We start from the raw sequence: 26,251 nt of genomic DNA, 5'->3' as shown, positions 1-26,251 counted from the left end.
TAAGATTCATAGGCACAATAATTATTTGTAATGAATTTTGCAAGGCTTAGAAAAGAAAGAATTTTAAATTTGATTTTAGTTATTTATATGCTGAGACTCACTTGTTGCTATCTCTGAAAGAAGCTTGTAACTCATTCATGCATTCACTTAATAAATTTTTTTTTTTTTAAGATTTTATTTATTTATTTGAGAGAGAATGAGAGAGAGAGAACACATGAGAGGGGATAGGGTCCAAGGACGAAGCAGACTCCCTGCTGAGCAGGGAGCCCGATGCGGGACTTGATCCAGGGACTCCAGGATCATGACCTGAGCCAAAGGCAGTCACTTAACCAACTGAGCCACCCAGGCGCCCCACTTAATAAATATTTAATGAGCATGTGCCAGCCACTGTGTTAGGTACTGAAGATGCTAATATGAATAAAATAAGATGTTCTCTTTTCCCCCCAAATCTCGAGTCTTAAGAGAGAGGTTAGATGTATAAATGGATAATCACAAGATGGTGTGATAAGGGTGATAATTGACATACATACGGATTACAGTGATATTACCACAATTTGACAATCAAGTGTAATATTTTTTTGGGGGGGGGTGGGACAGAGGGAGAGGAAGAGAGAGAATCTTAAGCAGGCTCCACACCCAGTGCAGAGACTGACGTGGGACTTGATCATGACCTGAGCCGAAATCAAGAGTTGGACGCTTAACCAACTGAGCCACTCAGGTGCCCCAATGAAGTGTAATATTGATGGCCCATTAAAACATGTTTTTTTGAAGGGTTCATGGGTGGCTCAGTCGGTTAAACATCTGCCTTTAGCTCAGGTCATGATCCTGGGGTCCTGGGCAGAGAGCTGGGAGCCTGTTTCCTGCTTCTGCTTCTCCCTCTGCCCCTCCACCCCTCTCATGCTCTCTCTCTCTTTCTCTCTCTCTCTCAAAGAAATAAATACAATCTTTAAAAAAATGTTTTTTTTGAATAGGCGATGCAGGCCTCTAGTGTAGAAATCAGAAGGCACAGTAGGGTAGACAGAGAAGGGCAGTTCAGCCTCTCTCCCACCTCTGCCTTCCAGCCACTCCATTTCCTTCCTCAGAGGCAGCTTCTGGTACTAGTTTCTTGTGTAATATTCCAGATATAGTCTACATAGATATGCATGTTATATAGCAATTCACTAAGGATTAAAACCCATTTTAATGTTTATTTTTTAATTTTTTTTTAAGGTTTTATTTATTTGACAGAGCACAAGTAGGCAGAGCAGTAGATGGAGGGAGAGGGAGAAGCAGACTCCCCGCTGAGCAGAGAGCCTGATGCGGGGCCCAGTCCCAGGACCCTGGGATCATGACCTGAGCTGAAGGCAGATGCTTAACCGACTGAGCCACCCAGGCTCCCCTAATGTTTATTTTTTAATGTTTATTTTTAAAATGTGAATAAATTGCACATAGTACAGAATTCAAAAGAAATAAAAGGGTATAGAGTGAATCGCAATTTGTTTTTATCTGGAGAGAAAAATAGGCCCTGGGCCCTCTTCTAACCCAGGAGACGGCTGTATTAGACAGGGGAATTCTTGCTAGCTGCTATAACAATTCCTGAATCTCAGTGGTTGAATGGATCTTGCTCACATCGTAGACTCATGCCAGTTAGGCAGCTCTCCCAGATCCCTTGTCACTCCGTGTAGTGACAAGAGATCTAAGATCCTTCCATGATGTGGTTTTGCCATCTCCGAGCCCTTCATTTCCAGCTGCACAGATTGGGGAGTGTGAAACTAAGGATCATGGGAGATTTAAGGGGCCAGGCCCGGAAGTGATATACAGACATCACTTTGTCAACATTCCATTGGCCTGAACTACTCATATTAGAAAGGCTGAGAAGTACATTCTTTCTGCATCCTCTGGAAGAGGAACAGTATTGGTGAGCATCCAGGTATTCCCTGCCATAGTGATATATTTCCTTATACTTGACTGTAACCTAGGTATCTGTTCTCTTTCCACTGTAGGTAGTATACCTGGCCAGTGATACCTTCAACTATAGTGCCATTGACCGAGTGAAGTCCAGGGGCAAGCGGCTTGCGCTAGAGAAAGTGCCAAAAGTTGGGCAGCGGTTTAATCGCATCGGGCTACCGCCAAAGGTATACAGTGCACCTGTGTGGCTTAGTAAAGGTGATGATGTATGATGGCATGACCATCCAAGTGGTGAAACAAGGCACCTAGACACTTGCATATAGACATGTGAATAGCCTGCCGTGAGGCGCCCGTCTTCCTCGTTTCTGAGGGTCTAAGGTTTGGGGAATAATTCTCCAGAGAACAGAGACCCTAACTTTCTCACTTGACTCCTCTGGCCCATTTAGATGCGCTTCTTGAATTTGGATGGGCACTCACTCTCATGACCTTTTTCTGATATAAACTCCATAGGGCATTATGGGCCACCCGGCTTACTCCTGGGCTCTCTGGACTTGAGCTGTAGGGAAATACCTTAATTCCTGCTCTTTGGCTGCAGGTTGGTTCATTCCAGCTCTTTGTTGAAGGCTACAAAGATGCAGACTACTGGCTACGGCGTTTTGAAGCAGAACCTCTCCCGGAGAACACTAACCGGCAGCTACTGCTGCAGTTTGAGCGGCTGGTGGTCCTGGACTACATCATCCGCAACACTGGTGAGCAGCCGTGGGCAGCCCGGGGCCTGTGCTAGACCCCCGTGAGGTCCTCCATACCACAGTGCCTTCTTGGGACGAAGGTTTCCTGAGTCAGAAGGGCCTTGAAAATAATTTTCCAAGACAAGCTTTGTTCAGGCACATCATGTGTGGTTATCAGAGGTAGTGAATCCTGGAGCCAGTAGTTACTAATGTTTTATCTTAACCTCTTTCCCGGTCCCAGACGGAAGACACACTGGCTCTTCCAAAGCAACATCAGGAATACTTTTGCCCTTGATCCCTAGTTACTCATAGTAGCAAGAGCTATCACAGGACAGTTTTGTCTTTAAGTACCTCATATTAGTGGACTCATACAGTATTTGTCACTTTGTGACTGGCTTATTTCACTTAGTATATGCCACTAAGCTTTATTCATGTTGCAGCATATATCAGAATTTCCTATTTAAGGCTGGATATACATTGTATGTATATACTGTATTTTGCTTATCTGTCCGTCAGTGGACACTTGGGTTGCTTCCATGTTTTAGCTCTTGTGAATAATGTTGCTATGAACATGGGTGTACAAATATCTTTGAGACACTACTTTCATTTCTTTTGAGTATATACCCAGAAGTGGAATTGCTGGGTAATATGGCAGTTCTGTTTAATTTTTTTTTAATTGAAGTATGGTTGACCTATGTTTAATTTTTTGAGGAGCTGCCATTTTGTTTTCCACAGTGGCTGCACCATTTTTACATTCCCACCAATGGTGCACAGGGGTTCCAGTTTCTCCACCTTTTCGTCACCACTTGTTATTTTCTGGGTTTTGTTTTGTTTTGTTTTTCATTTGTAGCCATCCTGATAGGTATAATGTGGTCTCCTCTTGTAGTTTTGCATTTCCCTAATGATTAGTGATGTTGTGAACATCTTTTCATGTACTTTTTGGCCATTTGCATATCTTTGGAGGAATGTCTGTTCAACTCCTTTTCCCATCTTTGAATCACGTTTTTTTGTTGTTGAGTTGTAGGAGTTTTTTAATATATTCTGGATATTAATTCCTTTTCAAATACATGATTTGCAAATATTTCCTACCATTCCATGGGGTGCCTTTTTATTCTGTTGATAATATCTTTTGATGCAATTAATTTTTAAATTTTCACGAAGTCCAGTTTGTCTATTTTTTTGTTTATTGTCTGTGCCTTTGGGGTCATATGCAAGAAATTATTGCCAAATCTAATGCCATGAAGCTTTTGCCCTATGTTTTTGTCTTAAGAGTTTTATAATTTTTGATCTTAGATTTAGGTCATGGATCTACTTTGAGTTAATTTTTGTATATGGTCTGAGGTAAGGGTCTAACTTCATTCTATATGTGGATATCCAGTTTTCCCAGCACCATCTGTTGAAAAGACTATCTTTTCATCATTGAATGGTCTTGTCACTCTCGTTGAAAACCATTTGATCATACATGCAAAGGTTTATGTCTAGACTGTATGGTATTTCATTTGTCTATGCATCCGTCTTTATGCCAATACCACACTATTTTGATTTATATAGCTTTGTATTAAGTTTTGTAATAAGCATAGTTTTGTTTTGTTTGTTTGAGAGAGTACGCGCACATGTGCGCACAAGTGGGGGAGGAGGGGCAGAGGTAGAGAGAGAATCCTAAGCAGGCTCCATGCCCAGCGCAGAGCCCGACACAGGGCTTGATCTTACAACCCCAAGATTACAACCTGAGCTGAAACTAAGAGTTGGACACCCAACAGACTGAGCCACCCAGGCGCCCCTATAGTAAGTATAGTTTTATAGTAAGTTTGGAAATTCGGAGGAAGTATGAGTCCCCCAGCTTTGTTCTTTTCTTTCTGGATTGTTTTGTCTATTTGGTATCCCTTGAGATTGCATATAAATTTTAGGATGGGTTTTTCTATTTCTGCAAAAAACATCATTGGGATTTTGATAGGAATTGCATTAAATCTCTAAATAGCTTCAAAGTAGTATTGACGTCTTAACCATATTGAGCCTTCCAATCTGTGAGTGTGGAGTGTCTTTCCATTTATTTATGTCTTCTTTAATTTCTTTCAGCCATGTTTTATAGTTTTTATTATACAAATCTTTCACCTCCTTGGTTAAATTAATTCCTAAGTATTTTATGCTTTTTGATGCTAAATGGAATTGTTTTCTTAATTTGCTTTTTGGATTGTTTGTTGTTAGTAAAAACACAAGTGATTTTTATGTGTTGACTTTGTACTCTGATACTTTGCTGAGTTTATTTATTAGTTCTGATTTTTTTTGTGTGGCATCTTTAGGGTTTTCTACATATAAAATCATATCATCTGTAAACAGATAATTTTACCTCTTTCTTTCAAATTTAGATGCCTTTTATTTCTTTCTTAGGCATAATTGCTCTGTTCTTCCAGTACCAAGTTGAATAGAAATGTTGAAAGCGGGCATTTTTGCCTTGTTCTAGATCTTAGAGAAAAGCTTTTGGTCTTTCACCATTGAGGATGATGTTTGTTGTGGTTTTTCATGTATGACTTTTATTATGTTGACATGGGGCTTGATCTCATGACCCTGAGATCATGACTTGAGCTGAAATCAAGAGTTGGATGCTTAACCAACTGAGCCACCCAGGCGCCCCTGCATGGTCTAGTCTTTCGATTTTGTGTTTCTAGGAATTTGGCCATTTCATCTAGGCTATCCAGTTTCTGGGTATACAATTGCCTATAGTACTCTCTTATAATCCTTTTTATTTTTATTTTGGTAAAATTGGTAGTAATGTCCCTACTTTCATTTCTGATTTTAGCAATTTCAATCTTCTCTTTTTTTTCTTAAACTAAATATTTAAATGGTTATCAATTTTATTCATCCAGTGAGACAACTGTTATATTTTAGTTTTAGAGCATTTAGTTTATTTATCTATAATGTACATACAGATATATTTGGATTTTCATCCACCATCTTATTTCCTTTCTATTTTGTGTGCTTGTCTTTTTTTTTCCTACACTTCTTCCTATGATCTCTTTTCTTTTTTGCTTTCTTTTAAAATTATTTTGTAATTAGGGGCGCCTGGGTGGCTCATTTGGTTAAGTGTCTGACTCTTGATTTCGGCTCAGGTCATGATCTCAGGGTCATGAGATTGAGCCCAACGTCAGACTCCGTGCTCAGCACAGAGTATGCTTGAGATTCTTTCTCCCTCTCCCTCTGCCCCTCCCTCTGCTCACATGTGCTCTCTCTCTCTCTAAATAAAATCTTAAATTATTTTGTAAATATTTCATTTCTCCCCTCTTTTAGCTCAGAAGTTTATACGCTTTGTCTTTTCCCTCGATGGTTACTCTAAAGATTACCATGTGAATCTTTGATTTCCTATCTCCAGACTTTTATACTATTAGTATCATACATTTTAATTATATATGCATGTATGTATGTATATGTGTATGTTTGTGCATATGTAAAACCACTTTTCTGTAAAACCATAAGATGATATTGTTATTATTATTACTGTTATTAATAATAATTATGGAGACGTTTGAGCATATATAAATAAGCAGAATAGTGAACCTCCATGCACTGGTCATTCCAGCCTTAACAACCATCAGTCCATGACTAATCCTATCCCATTCACACTTCTGTTTACTTATCTTCTTTTATTATTTTAAAGCAAATTACAGATGTAATTTTATTCATAATTATTTCAGTATGTGTCTCTAAAAGATAACTCTTTAAAAAAAAACACTATCATACCGCAAAAAGCTAATATTTATCTAGATTTACTAATATATTTACCCATTTTATTGCTCTTTCAATTTTCCTGTATCTCCAAGCTTCTGTTTGGGATAATTTTCCTTTGACTTAGAGAATATAGATACACTTTTTTTTTAAGATTTTATTTATTTATTTGAGAGAGAGAAAGAGAGCACAAGCAGGGGAAAGGGCAGAGGGAGAGGGACAAGCTGACTCCTCACTGAGTGGGGAGCCTGAGGCAGGGCCTGATCCCAGGATCCTGGGATCATGACCTGAGTCAAAGTCAGACGCTTAATCAACTGAGCCACTCAGGCACCCTAAAATAGAATATTTTAATACTAGTCTGCTGCTGATGAATTTTGGTTTTGTTGGTTTGAAAATGTCTTTATTTCACCTTCATTTTTGTTTTTTGGGTTTTTTTAAAGATTTTATTTATTTATTTGACAGAGAGAGACACAGCGAGAGAGGGAACACAAGCAGGGGGAGTGGGAGAGGGAGAAGCAGGCTTCCCGCCGAGCAGGGAGCCAGATGCGGGACTTGATGCCAGAACCCTGGGATCGTGACCCGAGCTGAAGGCAGATGCTTAACAACTGAGCCACCCAGGCGCCCCTCACCTTCATTTTTGAAGGCTATGTTTGCTGGGTGTAGAATTTGGGATTGGTAGTTATTTTCTTTCAGTAGTTAAAAAAAGCCCATTCCATTGTCTTCTGTTCCCATGATTTCTGTGAAGTCAGTTGTTCCTGTATTATTGTTGTTTCTTTGAAGGTAATCTCTCTTTTTCTCTGGCTCCTTTGAGATTTTCCCTGTAGTTCGTTTTCAAAATTTTACTGCAATATGCTTGGTATAGTTTTCTTTGTATTATCCTGTTAGGGATTCACAGTTTCCCTTGAATCAATAGTTTGATACCTTTTGTCAGTTTTGGAAGATTCTCAGCTATTCTCTCTTTATTTTATTTATTTATTTATTTTTAAGTTTAAAAAAACTTACACCCAGCTCTATAACCAGCAGGTGCTCTAGGAGAAAATAAGCCACAAATGATGGACTCCCTGTCTGAATTTCCTTTCTCTCCCAGGTCTCAACACTTTAACTCTTAATGGTCTTGTTAAAATCTCCAGTACCTTCAAGAGATTTGAAAATATTTTATCAATTTTTTATAGGTGTTCTCAGTAGAATGATTGGACCAAGTGCCCAAAATATGTAGTCCATCATGACTGAAAGTGAAAGTCACCCCAGTTTTTTCTAACTTCATGTTTCTGTTCACAGATCGAGGCAATGACAACTGGCTGATTAAATATGACTGTCCAATGGATAGTTCCAGCTCCCGGGTAAGAGACTGATCTGTGTATTAAAGAAGAAGATGAGGTAGTGTGTATGCATAATACAGAAACACATAATAATCAGAGATTAGGTCACATAGGTTCAGAAGAATCAGGATTCACATGTGTTTAAAATTGATAGGTTAATATTTGATAGAGTTTTTCTCAATCTGATTTTTAAGTGGTATCTTATTGAATGATGTTCATAGAAATAGAATGAAGAAAGGTTCAAATATGTTTGGAACATATTACATGCTTTATGCCTTTCTTGGAGATTCACATTGCATAGTAGCACAGTAAAGGTTTGAGAAGTAGTCCATTAAATGAACCTATTTAATTTTGTTTGGCCCAGTGATTTCTAAACTTTTTTAGAATACTTTCCTCATAATAGACCATTCCATAGAACATCAGTTTAGAAAAAGCTGCTTCCTGCAACTTTCCTTACTTTCTCATTGCTTTCATCCTCTACCATGCTTTTCTATTCCTGCTCAGTCTGCACATTTAAAAAAATTAGTAGGAATGCTACCTAGAATAGGAGAGTAAGGTTGACTTTTATTCCTTATAATAAGTTTTTCTTTGTCCAGCTTTATTTAAATGGAATTGATGTATAACATTGTGCAGATTTAAGATGTGCAACATGGTGATTTAATGCATGTATATTTTGCCACATGTTTACCACAATAAGGTTAGTTAACACATTCTCATAGTGTTTTTACTTCCTTCTCTAATTGTGGTTCTCATATTTGGTACATGAAGAGCTGATTAAAAATAGATTGTTCAGGCCTTTCCTCCACTAGGTCTGGGGTAAAACTCAGGATTCCATACTTTTTTTTTTAAAGGTTTTATTTTTATTTATTTGACAGAGAGAGCGCATAAGCACAAGCAGGGGGAGGGGCAGAGGGAGATGGAGAAGCAGGCTTCCCGCTGAGCAGGGAGGCTGATGTGGGACTCGATCCCAGGACCCGGGGATCATGACCTGAGCTGAAGGCAGCGCTTAACTGACTGAGCCACCCAGGCGCCTCAGGATCCCATACTTTTAATAAGACCTCCTAGGGGATTCCGATGCAGGTATCCTCAACCTACATACCCTGTTTCTGCGATGGCACCTGTGAACCTGAAGTATGGAGCCAAACAGACAGTCATGAGAGTGTCTGACAGGCTATCACAGGTAGCCTGCCCCACTCTTTGCAGTCGGCCTTGTCCTTTTCCCTTATCACTGCAATGGCAAGAGACTCTTGTGCAAGAGCAGCCAGCTGGTACCTCCATGGTTCAGTTGTGTCACGGGAAAATGTGGTCACCAGTGAAGTATCACCTGGTCAAGGTCTACACAGAAGAACCTTGGCTGGCTGATACTTGCTTTTCCTTTTTCCTTTTTTTTTTTTTAAAGATTTTATTTATTTATTTGAGAGAGCGAGAATGAGAGAGAGAGAGAGCATATGAGAGGGAGGAGGGTCAGAGGGAGAAGCAGACTCCCTGCTGAGCAGGAAGCCCGATGCGGGACTCGATCCCGGGACTCCAGGATCATGACCTGAGCCGAAGGCAGTTGCTTAACCAACTGAGCCACCCAGGCGCCCTCCTTTTTCCTTTTCATACTCTCAGGACTCTCACTGGCTTTCCCTAGGAGGAAAGGCTTGGAGTTACCTTTGTTATTGTCGGTTTCCTTCTTACCAAGGGCTGTGGCAACTCCTGGGGAAGTGCACCTTTTCTAAGATAAGGGACTCTGAGAACTTTGAAGAGGCCAAGTCAGGGGTGCCATAAATGTACTAAGTTTAGGAACTGTGGAAACCAGTTCGGAGTTTGACTAAGGATTGGTGCCTGAGGGGGTTGAGGTGGGGTGCTTTGCTACTACTTTGAAGGGCATGAGACAGTTGGGATCCTAAGTATTGCGTCTTTCCTTGCTCTTCAGGACACAGACTGGGTGGTGGTGAAGGAGCCTGTTATCAAGGTGGCTGCCATAGACAATGGGCTGGCTTTCCCCCTGAAACATCCTGACTCCTGGAGGGCGTGTAAGTCTAAGACCACTGTGGTCTGGCTCTTTTCTTGCTCAGTCTCAGTTTCTCATCTATGCAATGAAGATAATAATGCCTCTACGACAGGATTATTCTAAGACTTCATGGAATAATGCAGCTCATGCATTTAGCACAGTAGTGGGCACGTGGCAAGTATGCAGAACACAAGCTGTTATCATCATTTTTTACCTTTACATTATTCCTATTAAAAGCACACAGTTGAGTTTTCTCATCTGTGTTTGCATTTTTTCTCGTTCTTTCTGAGGACTATCTGATTTATTCCATTTGTGTTTCTAAATATAAGCTATTGTCAGTGTTCTGTCTTCCTTGTTGACATCCTGGAAGTCAGCTCCTGTTCTGAGAAACTCTTGGAAAGAGAGAGAGATACAAGTAGGGGGTCACTAGCCCCTGTGCAGTACCAGTCTGTCTTCTCAGAAGGAGCATCTGAATATCTCAGTGGCAAGTCACTGGAAGGTCATGTGATGTCTGGGAAAGAGCACCAGCTCTGGGATTCTGCAGTCCTGGGTTTGAATCCTAATTCTTCCACTTACTCTGTAGCCTTTAGGATTAACATCCCTTGTAATTTTCTTTCCTGTTGTATATCATGTGAGAGGGGCGTTCTGCCTTTTGCTGTGCTCTGATAGGTGGAGGACATAGATGGGCAGCTTTGCTTTGTGCTTTTCTTCTTTTCAGATCCCTTTTACTGGGCCTGGTTGCCTCAGGCAAAAGTCCCGTTCTCTCAGGAGATCAAAGATCTGATTCTTCCAAAGATATCGGACCCTAACTTCGTCAAGGACTTGGAGGAGGACCTATATGAACTCTTCAAGGTTAGCCCTGGGAGCCTCAACCTTATGACTATATAGAAGAAGGAATTTCTAATGGCTTTTCAAATGGCTTCTGATACAAGCCAAGAGAGAATGGCTAACACTCTTCTGACTTGTGTTAGCCAATGAAGAGCGAGCAAGATTCCCACATGTGGACAGCAAGACCTAGTTTGGGGCAGTTTGGAAAAAACATTGACAGCTGTGATGAATCAGCGTGGGTTAATCCTGCATGTCATGGGGCTGCAGTGTGTCTACAGAGCCCTCCTTTGCAAATGGAGCACGAGGGCCTGGAGTTCTTTAGAGTTAATAATGAGACTCAGGACAAGATATTTACTTGTTCTCTCTTTCCCCATCTGTGAAACAGAGTTCTTAGGGTGGTAGTTAGCTTAACTATGCCTCATAAGCCTCATGTAAGTTTTCTTTATTAGAAAGTTTCTATTTGGGGGAAGAAAATGGGTTCTTCTGAGGGATTCATGCAGGTTTCATCTCCTGCCCTTTTGCAGAAAGATCCTGGTTTCGACAGGGGCCAGTTCCATAAGCAGATTGCTGTCATGCGGGGACAGGTAAGCCTGGGACTTCCTCCTGGTGTCATCCCTGGGATCTCTCTGGGCGGGTCATATGCTTATGTTGAGTAAATGCATAAAGCTTGTGTTTTACACCCTTTGAGTCTATGCCATACTTATTTATGACTCTGTCTTAGCGCATGGGAGAAGAAAGGGAGCCCTTTCAAATCTCCCACCTCTTCCATGGTATCCAGTGCTTGGCGAGGCACTATGTGCTCAGCTCTGTGCCAGTTGCTGGGTAGTTCATTGGTAAATTTACCCAGGGGCCCCTGTCCTCAAGTTGCTCAAGGCAGGCCATATGCTTTGGTGTTCATGAGCTAGCCTCTGGAGTCAGACTGCTTCACTACTTACAAGCTCTGAGGCCTTGGGCAAGAGCCTCTGCTTCCTTGTTTATAAAATGTGACAATAATAACACCTTGCACAGTTGGCCAAAGGATTACATAAGATAATGCATATCAAATGTTTAGTAAAGACAATTACCTAGCACATGGTTAGTACTCATAAATTGGCTATGGTTATAATTTTTGTTATTATGGTTACAAGTCGTATTATTTCTTCTCTCTCCATTTCACCTCCAAAGAGAGCTAAGGAAACCCCTAGGGAATTGTTGATCTTCTAAAGTATAGTAAAGACTAGCCTGAAAAATTGTAGTAAAACTCTGTAGGGCACTGACATTCTTATCACTTTAAAGAGATCTGGGATGGCATAATGGTTAAGGGGCACACACTGGTCATGGTGCCTGTGTTTGAATCCTGGTTCTGTCATTTATTGGCTGTGAGTTCTTGGAGAAGTTGCTTAATCTCTCCTTCCTTTAGTTTCTCCATTTGTAACATGGGATTAATAACAGCACCTACGTCATAGGGTTATTAAGAAATAAATGATTTGGAGTAGTGCTTGATGGATTGAAGTTCTCGATATGCATTAGCTGTTTTATGATTCTGTATATAGAAAAAGCAGCTTTTCACATCTTTATGTATTTATTTATTTTTTAAAGATTTTGTTTATTTATTTGACAGAGAGAGTGAGAGCGCACAAGCAGGGGGAGTGGCAGAGGGAGAGGGAGAAGCAGGCTTCCCGCTGAGCAGGGAGCCCGATGTGGGGCTCGATCCCAGGACCCTGGGATCATGACCTGAGCCGAAGGCAGACACTTAATGACTGAGCCACCCAGGTGCCCCAGCTTTTCACATCTTTAAAGGCTAGGAAGGTCTTTCTAGCTGTAATTAGGCATTTACCTCTTCCTACCGTTTTGGTAAAGGCTTCTGGTGAGAGCAACTCTTGGGCTTACCGAGTCCATGTTTCCTTGGAAATGGGCCGTACAGAGGTTTTCAGAGCTGCGGTAGTTGTAGCTGCCTGCATACCAGTAACGCGGTCTTCCTACATTTCTCAAGTCGTGTAAGGGCCCAGTTAAGCTGGCAGAACTTTTGGAAGCCTTAAAAATCACGTGATGTACTGTGGTATTACGGCACTCAGCATAAAGGAATGAACAACTTCTCAAGTTTATGTAGGCTGCGCCTCGGTCCCTGTTGTACTGTCTGCCCTGATCCCTTCCCAGCTCAGTCCCTTGCCAAAACCATAGCAACCCTCCTCTCATATCCAGTTAGGGATGTTATCTAGAGTGGCAAAAAGGCGGGGGAGGGAGAGTGTAATTTTATCTTTCTCTCCGTTTTGTGCCCTTAATGTCTTTTGAGGGCCTTTTGGCCTCTTACAACCTAGAGTGCCTACCTCTGAAACACTGTAAGGTTTCATGAGCATCCAGCTCCTTTCAGCAGGTAGGTGGCCAATACCAGTTACATCCTTATTAGCTTACCAGTCAGGGCAAAATGAGCCTTTGCCTTCCAGAAGTCTGACCTACCACAGGGAAAGGAGGTCACAACCCTTTACCTACCTGAGCCTAGTCACAGAGTGCCTGTATGAGGGCCCTAAGCCAGGAGAAAGAGTCAAGAACTCCCAGAGAGACGGAGTTGGGTGACAGAAGTTGTTACTCACTGTAAAGACGTCACACCAGGTGTTAGAGTGCAGGGTCGGAGGTAAAGCCTCTTTAAATGGCATATTCAAAGACAATGTTCATTCTTTAGCATTATGTGCCTGCTATCACTTTTTCGTCAACTTTTTAATTTGAAAAATTTCAAGCCTCAGTAAAGAGGATCTTTTCCTAGATTCACCAATTATTACACTTAGCCACACTTGCTTTGTATCTATTTGCTTGTATCTCTGTAGATTATCTATCGGAATAATATCTATCTCTATATATCCATGTAATTTCTCTCTCTAATGTACCTGTGAAATTTGTCTCTCCCTTGGTAGATAGATTGATATATTTTCTTTTTGGCCAAATCTTTTGAAAGTAAGTTGTAGATAATTTGACATTTTACTCCAGATACTTCAGCATGCATGAGAGGCAGCTTCTAGCCCAAAGAACCAAAGGAAGCACAGGAAGAACCAGCCAGGGCAGGTTTAAAATCCTTTCTCTTAAGTTGGGTAGTCTCCTGTACAATTCACTCCAATTCCATTTGAAACTCCTTTTCATTCTCTACCCTGGGTTTTGTGTTCAAGGGTCTTTGAAGCAGTGGAGGATGCTGACAGATACCAAAACAATTAAGTAAAAAATATAATTACTGGTAGGATCCACTTCTGACTTCCCCCTCTGTTTCAGGTGTATCTCTGCCTCTTTATGGGCAGCATTTGCAGACCCAAGATATTTGTGGCTTGAGGACTATGTGTCTGTGTGATTTGAGGGTGCAGCCCTGCTTATCCTCCCCTGTGTCTGTGGCCTGGCCATAAAAATCTTCAGTATCAGGCGGTTTAAAGAAGGTGCCTGGCTGGCTCAGTTGGTAGAGCATGTGACTCTTGATCTTGGGGTTGTGAGTTTGAGCCTCACGTTGGGTGTAGAGATTACTTAAAAATAAAATCTTTTTTTTTTTTTAAGATTTTTTTTTTTATTTATTTATTTGACAGAGAGAGACACAGTGAGAGAGGAAACACAAGCAGGGGGAGTGGGGGAGGGAGAAGCAGGCTTCCCGCAGAGCAGGGAGCCCGATGTGGGGCTCAATCCCAGGACCCTGGGATCATGACCTGAGCCGAAGGCAGATGCTTAACGACTGAGCCACCCAGGCGCCCCAATCCCCTATAATTTCTTGACCCAGAGATAATTACTGCCAACTTCCAGAATTTTTTTTCTCTGCAGATAGGTAGATAAGAAGATAGAATTTCAGAAAATAAAGGTGAAGTCACATTATAATACTGGCTCCTGTCTCTGTCCTTTTCTGTCTGTTGACATCAGGATTAGCTTTCCATGCCAATAAAATAGATCTTTTAATTGCTATTTCTTATCCCTTAAGATTATTAACTGATCCCATGCTCTTGGGCATTTATACCATTTTCACTGTTATAAACAATATTGCACTGTATTAGTTGAAACTAAGTGTTTCGTGCATATCCATGGTTGTTTCTTTAGTTCCTACAAATGGAATTGCTCAGTCAGAGGGCCTGTTCACTTTTAAGCCTTTCTGAAAAACTGGCCCAGGGTCCAGCCCCATAGCCTGGCTCTGAACTTTCCTCAAATCTGAGGCATCTTCTTCTTCTTCTGTATCCTTACTAACGGGAAGGGCAAAAAATGGGAGGTTTTGGTTTTAATTTGCATTTTTTAAATGACCAGAGAGATTTCCATTTTCTGTATTTTGCCCCCTTACATTCCTACTTTTGGAAATACTCTATTTGTATAATTTTCCATTAATGTGTTATTTATTTTTGTATTGATTTATGGGAGTACTATATCAGCAGGTCTCCCTTCAGAGGCAGACCAGGATGCCTTGGTCTTTCCCTCACTGATCTTATTTTTCCTGCCGCAGATCCTAAATCTGACCCAGGCTCTGAAAGACAACAAGAGTCCCCTGCACCTTGTCCAGATGCCACCCGTGATTGTCGAGACGGCCCGTTCCCATCAGCGGTCTTCTAGCGAGTCCTACACACAGAGCTTTCAGAGTCGGAAGCCCTTCTTTTCGTGGTGGTAGCCCAAGAGGCAGACAAAGACATGTTGTTTGAGACTTGGGCTGGGAGGAAGTCTGGGGAGTGGGTTGCAGGAAAAGCCAGAGAAGCTGGTGGAGAGCAGTGCCCTTAAGAGCCCTTCTTCTCTGCTTGCCACCCCCTCAGCGCTTTCCCAAGCACAGGGAGAAGCACAATCGGAGGGACAGTATGTGCTGTTGGGCACTTCAAAGTGCTAGGGAGGGCTGGAGCCTCCATGTGAGTGAGTAGTCCAGAAGCCCCGGAAGGAGCATCTCCCAGCATCCCCTGGGGGCAGGCTGGGAAATCCCCTTCCCTCCCTGACACCCTGCTCTGTGGCAATTCCTCATTATATTCTGCATCAGAAAACGAACGTACAAATACGAATTTCAATATTAGTAGCAAAACCCAGGCAGAATCCCAGATCCTCTCAGGTCAGAAACCTCTGATCCAGACCTAAATTTGCATGGACCCAGACACTCAGGTGCCTCACAGTTCCTTACTCCCGTGGACCAATGCGGCTGGGTGATTCAGAGAGCCACTGGGTGACTCACCAGTTGGGACAGACAGAAGCCACACCTTTCCTTTGGGTTTTTGCCAAGTTTTCTTCCACTTCTCCCACCAGTACAGTAGGCTGACTAAAAGCCTCCCAACCCAGTTCTCATGGTCGGGACACTTCTGCTCCGGAACTCTCAGTGGTTCTGCATATGATCATAGAGATTGGCTCTGCTCTCTGCCCTGCTAAGGACGCAGGCTCCCTAGTCCAGGCTTGCAGTTTACCTGCCATTCAGGCAAAGGCAAGAGGGAGGAAGTGGCCTCCCCAGCATGCAGAAGCAATCCATCTGGCCTAAGTGCATGCTGGGAGCTGTAATTGGTTTGTGGGTAAACTTATCCCAGCCTTGCTTCCTGAGTCCTGGTGATAAACTCCCCCTGGTCCTCTGATTTGTTCTGTTGTTAGCTATTTTTTTTCTCAACACTTTTGACTTAGGGGTTCAGTTCTGGGTTCTGGAGTGGGTCTCAGTGAGGTGCATCTCAGCTCATGAGAGGACAGGATATTAGGTCCCTGGACTTCTCTGTGTGCCACCACCTGCTGCTTGGTGGAGGTAACGGGACTCGTGTTCTCTTCCTAGTTGGCAGCTTCCCTTTGCTCCCTGACCTCTTGTTCCAGGCCAGTTTTTCCCTGGCTTCTTGAGAAGGGCAGGGCCCAGAGGAGAAAGGCCTTTAAACTGTCCCCCAGTGCCTGCCCAGCTCAGTGTGCATCTTCCTGCTTCCATGTCTCTTTCCCCTCAGCTGTCCCCCTTGCCAGGTGTCCCGAGCCCTTTCTACACCAAAGCAAAGAATGGCCTCAGGAGGGAGGGAAGAGGGTGCCATCTGTGGCTAAGGGCAGTTCTGCGCTACTGGACACTTCAAGATTCTGGCACCCTGCGATTGGTCAATCAGCCTTGGAAAGAAACTATCTTGAAGGTTTGAAAAACAACCAAAGAAAGGGAGCGAGGACTATGGCTGCGTGCCCTCCGCTTACCCAGCTCCCGCTGCCCAGGAGGAGGAGCAGAGCTGTGCAGTCCTCTTGTCAGCTGGACCAAGCTGGTCCCTTTGCATTCCAGCCCCCAGGAGCCAGTTTGTGCTGGGGTTCCCTCCAGCTGACAGGAAGAGTCTCTGGGAGCTGGATAAGCATGCCCTGTGGACAAAGACACAGCTCTCAGCCCTGACAATCTCATTCGGCCACCCTGGCATCTGCCCTGGGGGACCATGTTTTCGACGGTGCCTGCACCCAGACTGCAGGAGCAGCAGGGCTCCCAGAGGCCACAGGGGACCCAGGTGTGTCTAGCTCTCCAAAGACCTCTCTACACACACCTGTTGGTAAAGCTTCCCACCTGGGCGTTGAGAGAGCCCAAGCAGTCTTAGAGGAAGCTGCTTGCTTCCCCCAGCCAAGTAGATCTGCACATTGCCCTCATCCAGACCAGCTCTCTGATGAGAAGGAAATTGGGTCCAGCGTACAAGGGGGCTGGTCCCAGTCCTGGCAGGCAAGAATGTGGGGCATCCTTTCTTGGCATGTCTCCATTCTCCTTGAAGTCTGTACTCAGGTTGCCTTGAATGTGGACTTGGGGAGAGCTGGGGGCCCAAATTGCCAGGGCAGGCTTCTGGGTGGCACTCACGGGACAGCCCAGCCCTCTGCCAGCCCCAGGCCCTGTCCCCGTGTCAGGGAGGTGAGGCCTGGCTGGGAGAGTGCTGCTGCCTGTGTTGTTCTTCCAACGCACTGTAGAACTTGTATGTAATGTATTTAAATCAATGCAAATGTATGAATAACAAGTCCACTTCTGATCTTTTTTGTCTAGTGTTCTTGGGTGAAAGGAAGACAAGGTAGAATGCAATTTTAAGGACAGAGGACTATGTGTTTCCATGGAGTTGCTGAGATAGGGCTCCTGAGTTATACAGGTCCTCACTTCCAAAGTCCCAGTGCTTAATATTTTCATTAACTCAGTTGACACCAAAACGTGACCTGAACCTACACTGGTATGAATTGAAGCTATTTGTAACCATCATGTTTTCCTCTTAGTGTGTATATTTGTTGCAGAAATATTAATGTTTTGTTATGAGATACTTCCCCTACTAGGGATTATGCAGTATTTGCACTGACTACTTCCTAAAAGCTGGAAAAATCCTGAATAACAAAGTCATCTAGCCCAAAGGGTTTGGGATGAGGAATGTGGAGTCAGCATCTCTTCTTGGCTACAAGAGGGCAACCCTTTATGTGTGCACATGGTAGCCTGCCTGAAGCACTTTGAACCCTGGGTCCTTTAAGTGGGGGGTGATCGGGCAGATAGGATTCCTGGGGAGCGGAGCTGAATGCTAATGAGCACATAATATGCTATTGAGGTGAAGCCAGCAGAGTAATCAAAAATCCTCACTTTAAATGTTTTTAGGCTAGGAAACCTCAGGAATGCTGGAGGCTTAAGAATGATTGGTCCAGCTGTTGCCCCACCTCAGGATGGTTGGCCCATGGGGATAAAGAAACCAGCTGCAGGGCTGGCAGCCAGTACGTTGACTGCAGGCTCACTGCTCACTGTGCAGGGCCGACTGGAAGAGCCTTTCCCCTTCTAGAACTGGCCAGAGTCCAGGAGCCCTCTCTCTCCTGTGGATCAGGACTGCCCTAAAGAGATGCTTCCATCTCCTAATCGGACAACCTCTGGAAAAGGAGGCTTGGGCACAGGGAACTAGGGGACTGGGGGGGCTCACAGGGAAAAGGAGGCCTGTCCTATTTTCTCCTTCCTGGAGTAAGCGCAACCTTTCATTCCCTGGCTCCAGAGTATCCATTTGGGGACGCTCCCTTTCTGTGACAGACACACTGTTGTTGATGTGAATGTTTTTATTTTGCCCCTGAAACCACGGTTTCCCTGTGCTAGCCTGACGGGCAGGGGTGTGGGCAGGCCGCCGGGCCACGGGTTACAGGAGCAGCAGGAGGGTTAGGAGCAGGAGTGGTGAGATGCTCAATCTGAGTGCCCATCACTTGACTGTCGGGGGAATATCATGCAGCCCAGGTGTACTGTTAGATGGGAAGAGCTGAGGCGCTGTTTTTCCACATTCTGGTGAGGAATGGGTCCCACATAACCTAGAGCTCAGGGGACGTTTCCAGTCCTGTTCTGAATGGAGCAGGCCAGTGGCAGTGGTCTTTCATTTACCCCTATGGGGCTGTCTGCCTCAAGTCTCTCTTCCTTCTTCACCTCCTGGGCCCTTTGGCAAAAGTCCCTATGATTCCTGGGGAAGATACTGCCCCTTCCCTGGATCAGTGTCTGATCTGATGGAGGTAGCTTGTGGGGCCTGGCTTCTTCCAGTTCCGGCGGATCCTGGCACTTGTCCTCCTGGAGTTCAGATACTGATCGCCAGAAGCCGTCTCTGTGGCACCACTCTGTGGGTCGGCCAGTGGAGCGCAGGGCTCGGGGATTCTGCAGAGAACAAGTGTGTGGTAGGCCCACGTCAATAGGAAGAGCAGAATGGGGGCTAAAGAGATTGTGGTCATGATGAACTATTAAAACACACTGTTTGGGGTAAAATGAGACCAGGGCTCGGGTCTCGTCTGCCCTCTGAGAGCTAAAGACTAGGCAAAGCTTTCAGATTTCTTCTCTGTAAAGAGAGCTGGACTAGATCAGGGTGTGTGATACTCTGCATTTCTCCAGCTTCCTCATGCTGTCCTCATGGCAGTCATCATTAGTCCGCTGTGATACGAGACTCGAGGAACGGAGTATCCTCCTTAGCAAGGTGCTTTAAACAGGGACTGCAAGTCAACTGGAGTTAATCTGAGCAAGGGCCTGATTTGCTTCCCCTGGACCTGATGACTCGGGAGACCTGTTCAGGTCTAATGCTCTGACTGGGGGCCTCGAGAAGGCAGCGGGAAGAATAGAGCCCAGAGCATAACCCATGGTGATTGGCTAGGCCATGTGGTTCAGCTTGACGTCATGGGGCTCGCTGTTCCCAGGCTGTCAGTGACCTAGGCACAGGGGGATGACTAGGGAAAGTTTCAAGTTCCTCAACAATTTCCAAACCTCAATACCTCTACCGAACCTTCCTACGCTATAGTCTCTATAATCCCACAGGCGAGATTTTAACCAGGCTTACTTGTGATTCTTACCTGTTCTACGATAGGGAAACAGATTTTCTTCCTCCCAAACAACAGTCCCTCCCATCTGGCTGAGAATCACTGCAAAATTAGGACCCAGCACTCCTTCCCACGGAAGTTCAGAGGGCCCAGTATGACTCCAGTAGTAACAGCAATCGTAGGCACTGCATAGACCTGACCACCCTCGTCGCAGGTACTTTACAGTGGCGCCAGGTCCCCGCGCCGGGAAATGGTAGCAGGGCCACCGTTAGTGCTCACCTGCCCTCAGCCCTCCGGTTCCAGGGACCCACCTGAGTCGGCTGCAGTGGTGCAGTGAGTGGCCCAGGGCTTGCGGCCGGGGGGGCCTCTTCCTGCGCAGCCTCCTCAAGGCCTCTGCCACACGGTGGTCTCCTGCACACTCCCAGATGATCTGTGCCCGCTCCTCGGCCAGTTGGTCCCCACTGCGCTGAAACAGGCCCTGGATCTGCAGCAGCTCAGCGTCCTGGAAGATGTTGGCCGAGGCCTGCTTGCGGCTCCGGGCCTCAGCCGGGGCCTGCCAAGGGGGTGGCTCACTCACCACAGAGGCTGGGGTGCCCATCCTGGGTGCTCTGGGGAAGGAAAGCATGGAGACACATCAGCTTAGCAGGCCCTTCCCAAACCTGGGGTCCCGACCAATGCAAGGCTTCCGATGTTTCTATTCTCCGGGAGCCAATGTGCAGTTAAGTCTTGACTTAAAATCACTCTAACTTCCAGGGCACCTGGGGGAAATAATATGAATAATGACAGTCAAACTTGATTATAAAGTGCTTATGTATGCAACACATGTAGTATCTCCCTGGAGAGTCACAGCAACCTGTGACGTAAGCATGGTGTATCTGCACCATACAGGTGAAGAAGTGCAACTCCGTGAAATGACCCTTGGCAGTCACAAAGCCTTGCGTAAGTGCAGAGGCGGGAGTAGAAGCCAGGTCCGTCCGGCTGTAGAGCCCAGGCAGACCCCGGGATACCTAGGTCCCAAGGACAGTGCTGGCAGCACCCACCGCACTGTGTGATGCATTTAAATGTATCGGGCATGGCTCTAAGACTTGCAGTCACGTAACTGCGAGGCAGCCCTGTGGGGGGGTCGTGAATCCTCATTTCACTAGTGAAGACACTGAAGAACAGAATCCAGATCTCTCTGATGCTAAGGCCCAGGCCCTGTAGCACAGAAGTGAGGGGAGGTTATGGGGCGGCTACCTAGGCTGGAATCCCGCTTCTAGCCACCTCCACCACTGCCTAGCTCAGCTGCCTCCTGTACCAATTCCTACTTCACAGAGTCGCAGTGAGCTCGATGTTTTGTTCTGCTTTCCCACCTGTAACACTGAGAACAGTCATCCCACCTATTTTCAAGATCCTGGAGACAGACCAAGTCCACATAGTTTAGCAAACACAGTATGAAATAGATCTAACTGCAGTCCAAAAGGCCATGGAGAGCAACACGGGCGAAGAGGCGGCTACAGGGTTAGAATATACAACCATGGGCAGAGGCTGAAATCTATAAGAAAGTTCAATAAAAGGAAGGCTCATGTCAATGCTCCCCCCCAATAGGAAATGAAAATTAAACGATCTTCCTCAGTTCTAGAGAGTTCAATTTGAATAATAAAGAATAATAAAAGGAGGCTCACTCAGCCTACCCTTGTCTCCAGTGTAGCCTGAAAATGCTATGACATTGGAAAGCAGAGTAGAGACAAGGAAGACCAAGGACCTTGGCATTACACAGAACTGGACTCAAGTCCCAGCCCTGCCACCTTCCTAGTGGTGACCCTAGGCAAGTTCCTCAACCTCTCTGAGCCTCTCTGCTTAGCTGTGAAGTGGGGCTCATAACCACTTCTCAGGATTGCTGTAAGGATTGAGTGAGTCTAGGGTGGTATGGTATCAGGTACCAGGTAAGAGCCAAATAAATGTAAATTTGCACCCTCCCCCCCCCCACCCCTTTTGGCCTCCTTGACTTTTGTACTTGGATCAGGGGTGTGATAGGATCTCTGTTCCTCTGTTCTGGCCTGAGTCAGCTGGAGGACTCAGCCCCAGGCCTGATGGCAAAGGCCAGGCTGCTACACCAGACCTCACCTCATTCCAGTGAGCTACGGAGATACTGGTCACCCAGAAACTAGCTTAAAAAGGGAATAAAAATTAAAATACATTTCAATACAAAATGTCCATGCTCATTGTAACCAACAAAATGGAAATCACATAAAGCATTCCCAGCTTCGCGGCCCTTACTCTCACCTGCCTTTGTTCTGAGAGTTTGAGACCTCTCTCCATCCCATTTAGACTCTGCAAATGTAACTGGCCCTCCCTCCTCCTCAACTCAATAGCCACCCTCCTTATTCCAGTAATTTCCACACTCACCTTGTCCCAGTGTCTAGGCCTCCTCTCATAAGAACCCCACTCTCTTCAAAAGGTTTAATAAATAAACCTGTAGAAAATTTTCAGATAAACTAACTCCATAAAAATTGTGCTTTTTATCTGGAAATGGGAATTTAAAATCTCTCTCTCCTTAGGCACTATTACGGAATCCAGTTAAAAACCTAGTATGTGTGGTAATTAACTCCCCTGAGCTGGATGATAAAAACATACTGTGACCAGAAAACAATAGTCAGCAGGGAACACTTTGCAGGCTGATAAAAAAGCTGACTCTGGGTCATTTACTCTGCATCAGGTGATAAGACAGTATGCATGCTATTTCATCCTCAACACAATTCTAGGAATCAGGCGCGGTTACCCTCCTCCCAGCTCAGAGGAGCAAAGGAAGCTGAGACAGATTCAATGCCAGGGGCTCAGCCAAGGCCAGGACCCGGTGTGAGGGGCTGCAGCTGTGTCTGAAAACGTCGGCTGCCTTCACAGCCAAGCAGCTCAAATGCTGCTGCCCGTCATTTCGGTGGGGGTATTTCACTATTCTCACCTAAGTCACCAAGGGGGAAACCTGCCGGTGCAAAAGGAAGAACCGTGACTAGCCCACACACAAGGCGGGGGCGGGGTTGTAGAATTTATTTTAATCTTTTCATTAGCGTCAAAGCTGTTTACTGCGTGACCCGCTGTTCTAGCCTTGAACCTGCGGCACTCTGAAGAGGAGGATCCCCCAGCTTCCACAAAACAAATCTGGAACTGCAGCCCAACCCAGTGCACACAGTACTGGCTTATGAGTCAGAGCCCTAGGCATGCCACTCACTGGCTGAGGGGCCTCCGGCACTTCACATCCGTGGGCCTCTGTTTCCCCCTTCTATCTGTAAGAAGAACAGGTTGATGCTTATGGTCTCTGAGGGCGTGTGCAGAGTCAGTGATTCTCTGACGAGGCTAGGTCTGTACGGAAGCGGTGACTAGGTTTGCTGGGCTGCCGAGGCCTAGATGCAACATGTGTGGACAGGTCTGGCTAATTAGGTGCCAGGAAATTCCCCAACCAGTAGTTCTTTTCCGCCCTCCTCAATCTTCCCTGGAGACAAGGCACTGTTTTGCTGGTGGGATGTGGGGCTTAAGGTCTGGGAGAAGACAGAGAACTCACTGCTCTAAAGCACTCCAGTGACCTGGGCTGGCTACGGCCAAGCCTGGGGCATACTCCTAGGCTGGTCTGGGTTGTGGGAGAAGAGGTGGTATTGTTTCTCTCAGATTCAGGCAATCTTACCATCCCTTTGGAGAGAACGGCAACTGGATTAAGTAGCGGCAGCTGTCTAAGGGATGGCTTGGAGCCCGACTTCCCAGATCCTCCCAGGCACCTCTGTGTGGCTACAAGGCCCCACCTCCAGCCTCTAGCGTCTGAGTTAAAACACACCAACAAACCATCTGGGGGAGTCTAAGCCTCCAGCTTCAAACATACCCTCCGTGCACCTTGGGGCGGGGGGCCTTGGCACCTCCAGATTTTGAGGATCCTCACTCTTGGCTCTGCTTGCCACCCTGGGATTCAGCCAGCACTAAGACTGGGAATAAAAATCAGTGGATTTCACATAGGATTACATGTAAACTTTGAGAAAATGAATCAGAACACTTTAATTATCAGAAGAAACTTTTTTTAAGATTTTATTTTTAAGTAATCTCTACACCCAATAAGGAGCTTGAACTTACAACCGGAGATCAAGAGTAGCATGCTCCACTGACTGAGCCAGCCAGGCTCCCCAGAAGAAACGTCTCTTATCTTTTTCAATGTGTTATTTTCCCCCTAATTTCTTGGACAACACCTGAATCCAAGAAAGTCAGTGTATACTTGAACAATGGTACTTTTTTAAACCGGAAAATGACACCACAGGGATATTAAAAGATTACAAATGGATCTTTCATTCCAGAGCTGACATGAAAGAATATAAACATGGGTCTGTGAGCAAATGAGTAAAAACTCATTGCAAAAAACTTCAGTTTGACACAAACTAGCTTAAAATGAACCCCCAAAGTAAATACCAAATGTGGAAAATGACAAAGTTCAACTTGTTTTGAAATAGGCAATAAATGAACTAGAGAACTCTAACAAAGAAGTATATTTAAAAAGTGACTCACCATGCAATGAACTTGTAATACATAAATACAGTGCACAACTGCGCATCCTTTGTAGTGTATGAAGCTCTGTTTAGACACAGCTATTCCGACCGTGGTCTCAGGGAGGCACACGTAACCACGAGAGGCAGAACACATCTGCGTGAGCTGGGCCACTTTCACACTCAGCTCCCCTACTTCAGATAACCCTGCTGATGGCAATAATCTGTAATCGGAGGCAAAGGGCCTCTTGGATAAAGAACTGGAGGCTCTGGCCCAAGGCCCAAATCAACACTTGTGGCCCTGGCCTGCTTCCCTGCCCCTGGACAGCAGCCCAAATCTGTGGCTCCTCCACTGGGAGGCCCAGTCCACTTGGCCGTGTGAGCCCCCCAGGCCTTCAGGGCCTAGCCTCCGCCAGGAGTGCCTGAGAGAACTGCATACACGTTAGTCTCCAAAGCTAATGTGGAAGCAGAGAAAGGAACTGGGCCCTACCCCCAGACCAATTCTCACATACGTCTGGAAAATAAACTCTAGATGTAGGAATAACTCTTTTCAAGAGTTCAAGAACCCTGAATTCTGGCTGTGCCTCTGAAAACTGGGTGACGTTCCTGTTTTCCCCTGCCTCATTTTGCTCATCATCAAAATAGATTAGTGAGAGTAAATAACCCGTAAGGGGATAAGGGAGATAAAAGTATATTAAAGCATCCATCCCAGTACATTGCATTATGAATGAGTGATGTAAGGAAAAGGCTGTTTAACAACTAGGCAGTATAGAATCATTGTCATTTGCATGAAACTCCCTCAGAAGGGGCCTTCACTCTTGGGAAAAGAGGTTTAAAGGGAGATGGATTCATCTGCGGACTTTTAAGCCACAGCTGCCACCAAGGCAGCTTGCTCCATGTCAAGCACAGAACGTCACTTTCAAATAGGTGATCTTTTTAATCCTCACCCCATGAAGAGGCACTATACTTACAGGTTATACCCATTTTACAGATGAGAAAGCTGAGCTCAAAAAGGTTAAGTAACTTGCCCAAAGTCAAACAGGAGGTAGGTGGTGAGGCTGGATACACCCGGGTAGTGTGACCCCAGCGCCCAGCCTCTCAGCCACTGTTATTTTTGTTCTGCCAGATGGCTGACGAGGTCTTCAGGGGAAGGAACGACCCAGGAGGCTCTGAAACCTCTCGGAGCCTGCTATCCGCTTCTGCGGGTTTCGGAAGGCGCAGGGATTGAAAGTCAGGTCTCCCAAGCCAGCCTCGGCGCGCTCAGCACTCCACGGCCCCGCGGGGAGTTAGAGCGATTACTCACCACGCTGAAGGGCAGCGCCGACAGACCTCAAATCGGGATGGGGCAGGCCAAGATGTGCCCACCCTAACCCCTTCACGGCCTTTCGAAAGGGCGGGCGTAGCTCTGCGCTTCCTGCTGCGAAGGTGCTCACCAGGACCAGGCGGTGTTCACCCACAGGACGAGAGCTTGGGAGGGGATATCCTGGCCCAGGTCGCAGGGCGACATCCCCAGCCCAGGTCAGCCCCCGGGGCTCAGACGTGGCCGAAGCTTCGCACAACGCCGGGCCCTAAGTGGACCTGCGGACTCGGGTCCCAGCGGCACCCGGGCTCTGACGGCCCGCCCACCCGCCCGCTCCCACCGCAGCGCGAACCGGGCCTCCGATCTACGTACCTGGCTGCTCAAGGCGGGCCACCTAGGTCACTGCCGCGACTCCCGGGAGAAAGCGCTCCCCAGCCGGGAAAGAGCCAATCCACCGCCGAGCCTCGGTGAGAGCTCCGGCGAGAGCCTTCCAAAATCGAACGCGGAGACTCTGTGAGCCAATCATCAGCAAAAGAGGGGCGAGGGGCGTGTCGAGGCTCCGCCCCCTTCCCTCCGCCGGCCTCGAAACCCGAGTGCGAAGATTCCCCGGGTCCAATCAGCAGCGGAGCAGCGGCGAGGGGCGTGTCCGCCGGGGCCCCTTCCCTCCGCCCTCGGCCACCCTAGCGCGGCGCTCGGAGGCGCCCCCTTCATTGACGTCAGTGCCCTGGGAGAGCGCGGTTTTGCTGGCGCGGGAGCGGGGCGGGGCCGCATTCCAGCCTCGGGGTGCGTCGGCGGCA

The 26,251-nt window shown here is 45.9% G+C and overlaps 2 protein-coding genes across 5 annotated transcripts in view; one reads left to right on the top strand and one right to left on the bottom strand.

Annotated features, from left to right (window-relative positions):
- PI4K2A (phosphatidylinositol 4-kinase type 2 alpha) overlaps nt 1–17,383 on the top strand; it is a 28,294-nt gene extending 10,911 nt beyond the window's left edge. The window contains exons 3-9 of the mRNA XM_036111555.2: nt 1,983–2,114; nt 2,483–2,636; nt 7,614–7,675; nt 9,573–9,672; nt 10,369–10,502; nt 11,003–11,062; nt 14,911–17,383. Coding sequence (XP_035967448.1) covers nt 1,983–2,114; nt 2,483–2,636; nt 7,614–7,675; nt 9,573–9,672; nt 10,369–10,502; nt 11,003–11,062; nt 14,911–15,072 — 804 coding nt within the window. The 3' untranslated portion in view covers nt 15,073–17,383. The remainder of the gene's footprint in view (nt 1–1,982; nt 2,115–2,482; nt 2,637–7,613; nt 7,676–9,572; nt 9,673–10,368; nt 10,503–11,002; nt 11,063–14,910) is intronic.
- Nucleotides 17,384–18,410: 1,027 nt separating this feature from the next.
- Nucleotides 18,411–25,980, bottom strand: AVPI1 (arginine vasopressin induced 1). Of its 4 annotated transcripts, none has more exons than XM_036111572.2 (3): nt 25,827–25,980; nt 19,967–20,263; nt 18,411–19,005 (listed from the first exon to the last, which is right to left on the bottom strand). In XM_036111572.2, the coding sequence occupies exons 2-3, from the start codon at nt 20,251–20,253 to the stop codon at nt 18,846–18,848; spliced, it is 447 nt and encodes a 148-aa protein (XP_035967465.1). In that variant the 5' UTR covers nt 20,254–20,263; nt 25,827–25,980; the 3' UTR covers nt 18,411–18,845. The 4 variants fall into 4 exon arrangements, with proteins under 4 accessions (XP_035967465.1, XP_035967466.1, XP_077933410.1 ...); XM_036111573.2 differs by lacking the exon at nt 25,827–25,980 and adding an exon at nt 25,458–25,794; XM_078077284.1 differs by lacking the exon at nt 25,827–25,980 and adding an exon at nt 24,177–24,603.
- Nucleotides 25,981–26,251: the final 271 nt, after the last annotated feature.

This window comes from Halichoerus grypus, chromosome 7 (genome assembly GCF_964656455.1).
Source record: "Halichoerus grypus chromosome 7, mHalGry1.hap1.1, whole genome shotgun sequence".
Classification (NCBI taxonomy): Eukaryota; Metazoa; Chordata; class Mammalia; order Carnivora; family Phocidae; genus Halichoerus; species Halichoerus grypus.
This window is presented reverse-complemented; position numbering and strand designations above follow the sequence as displayed.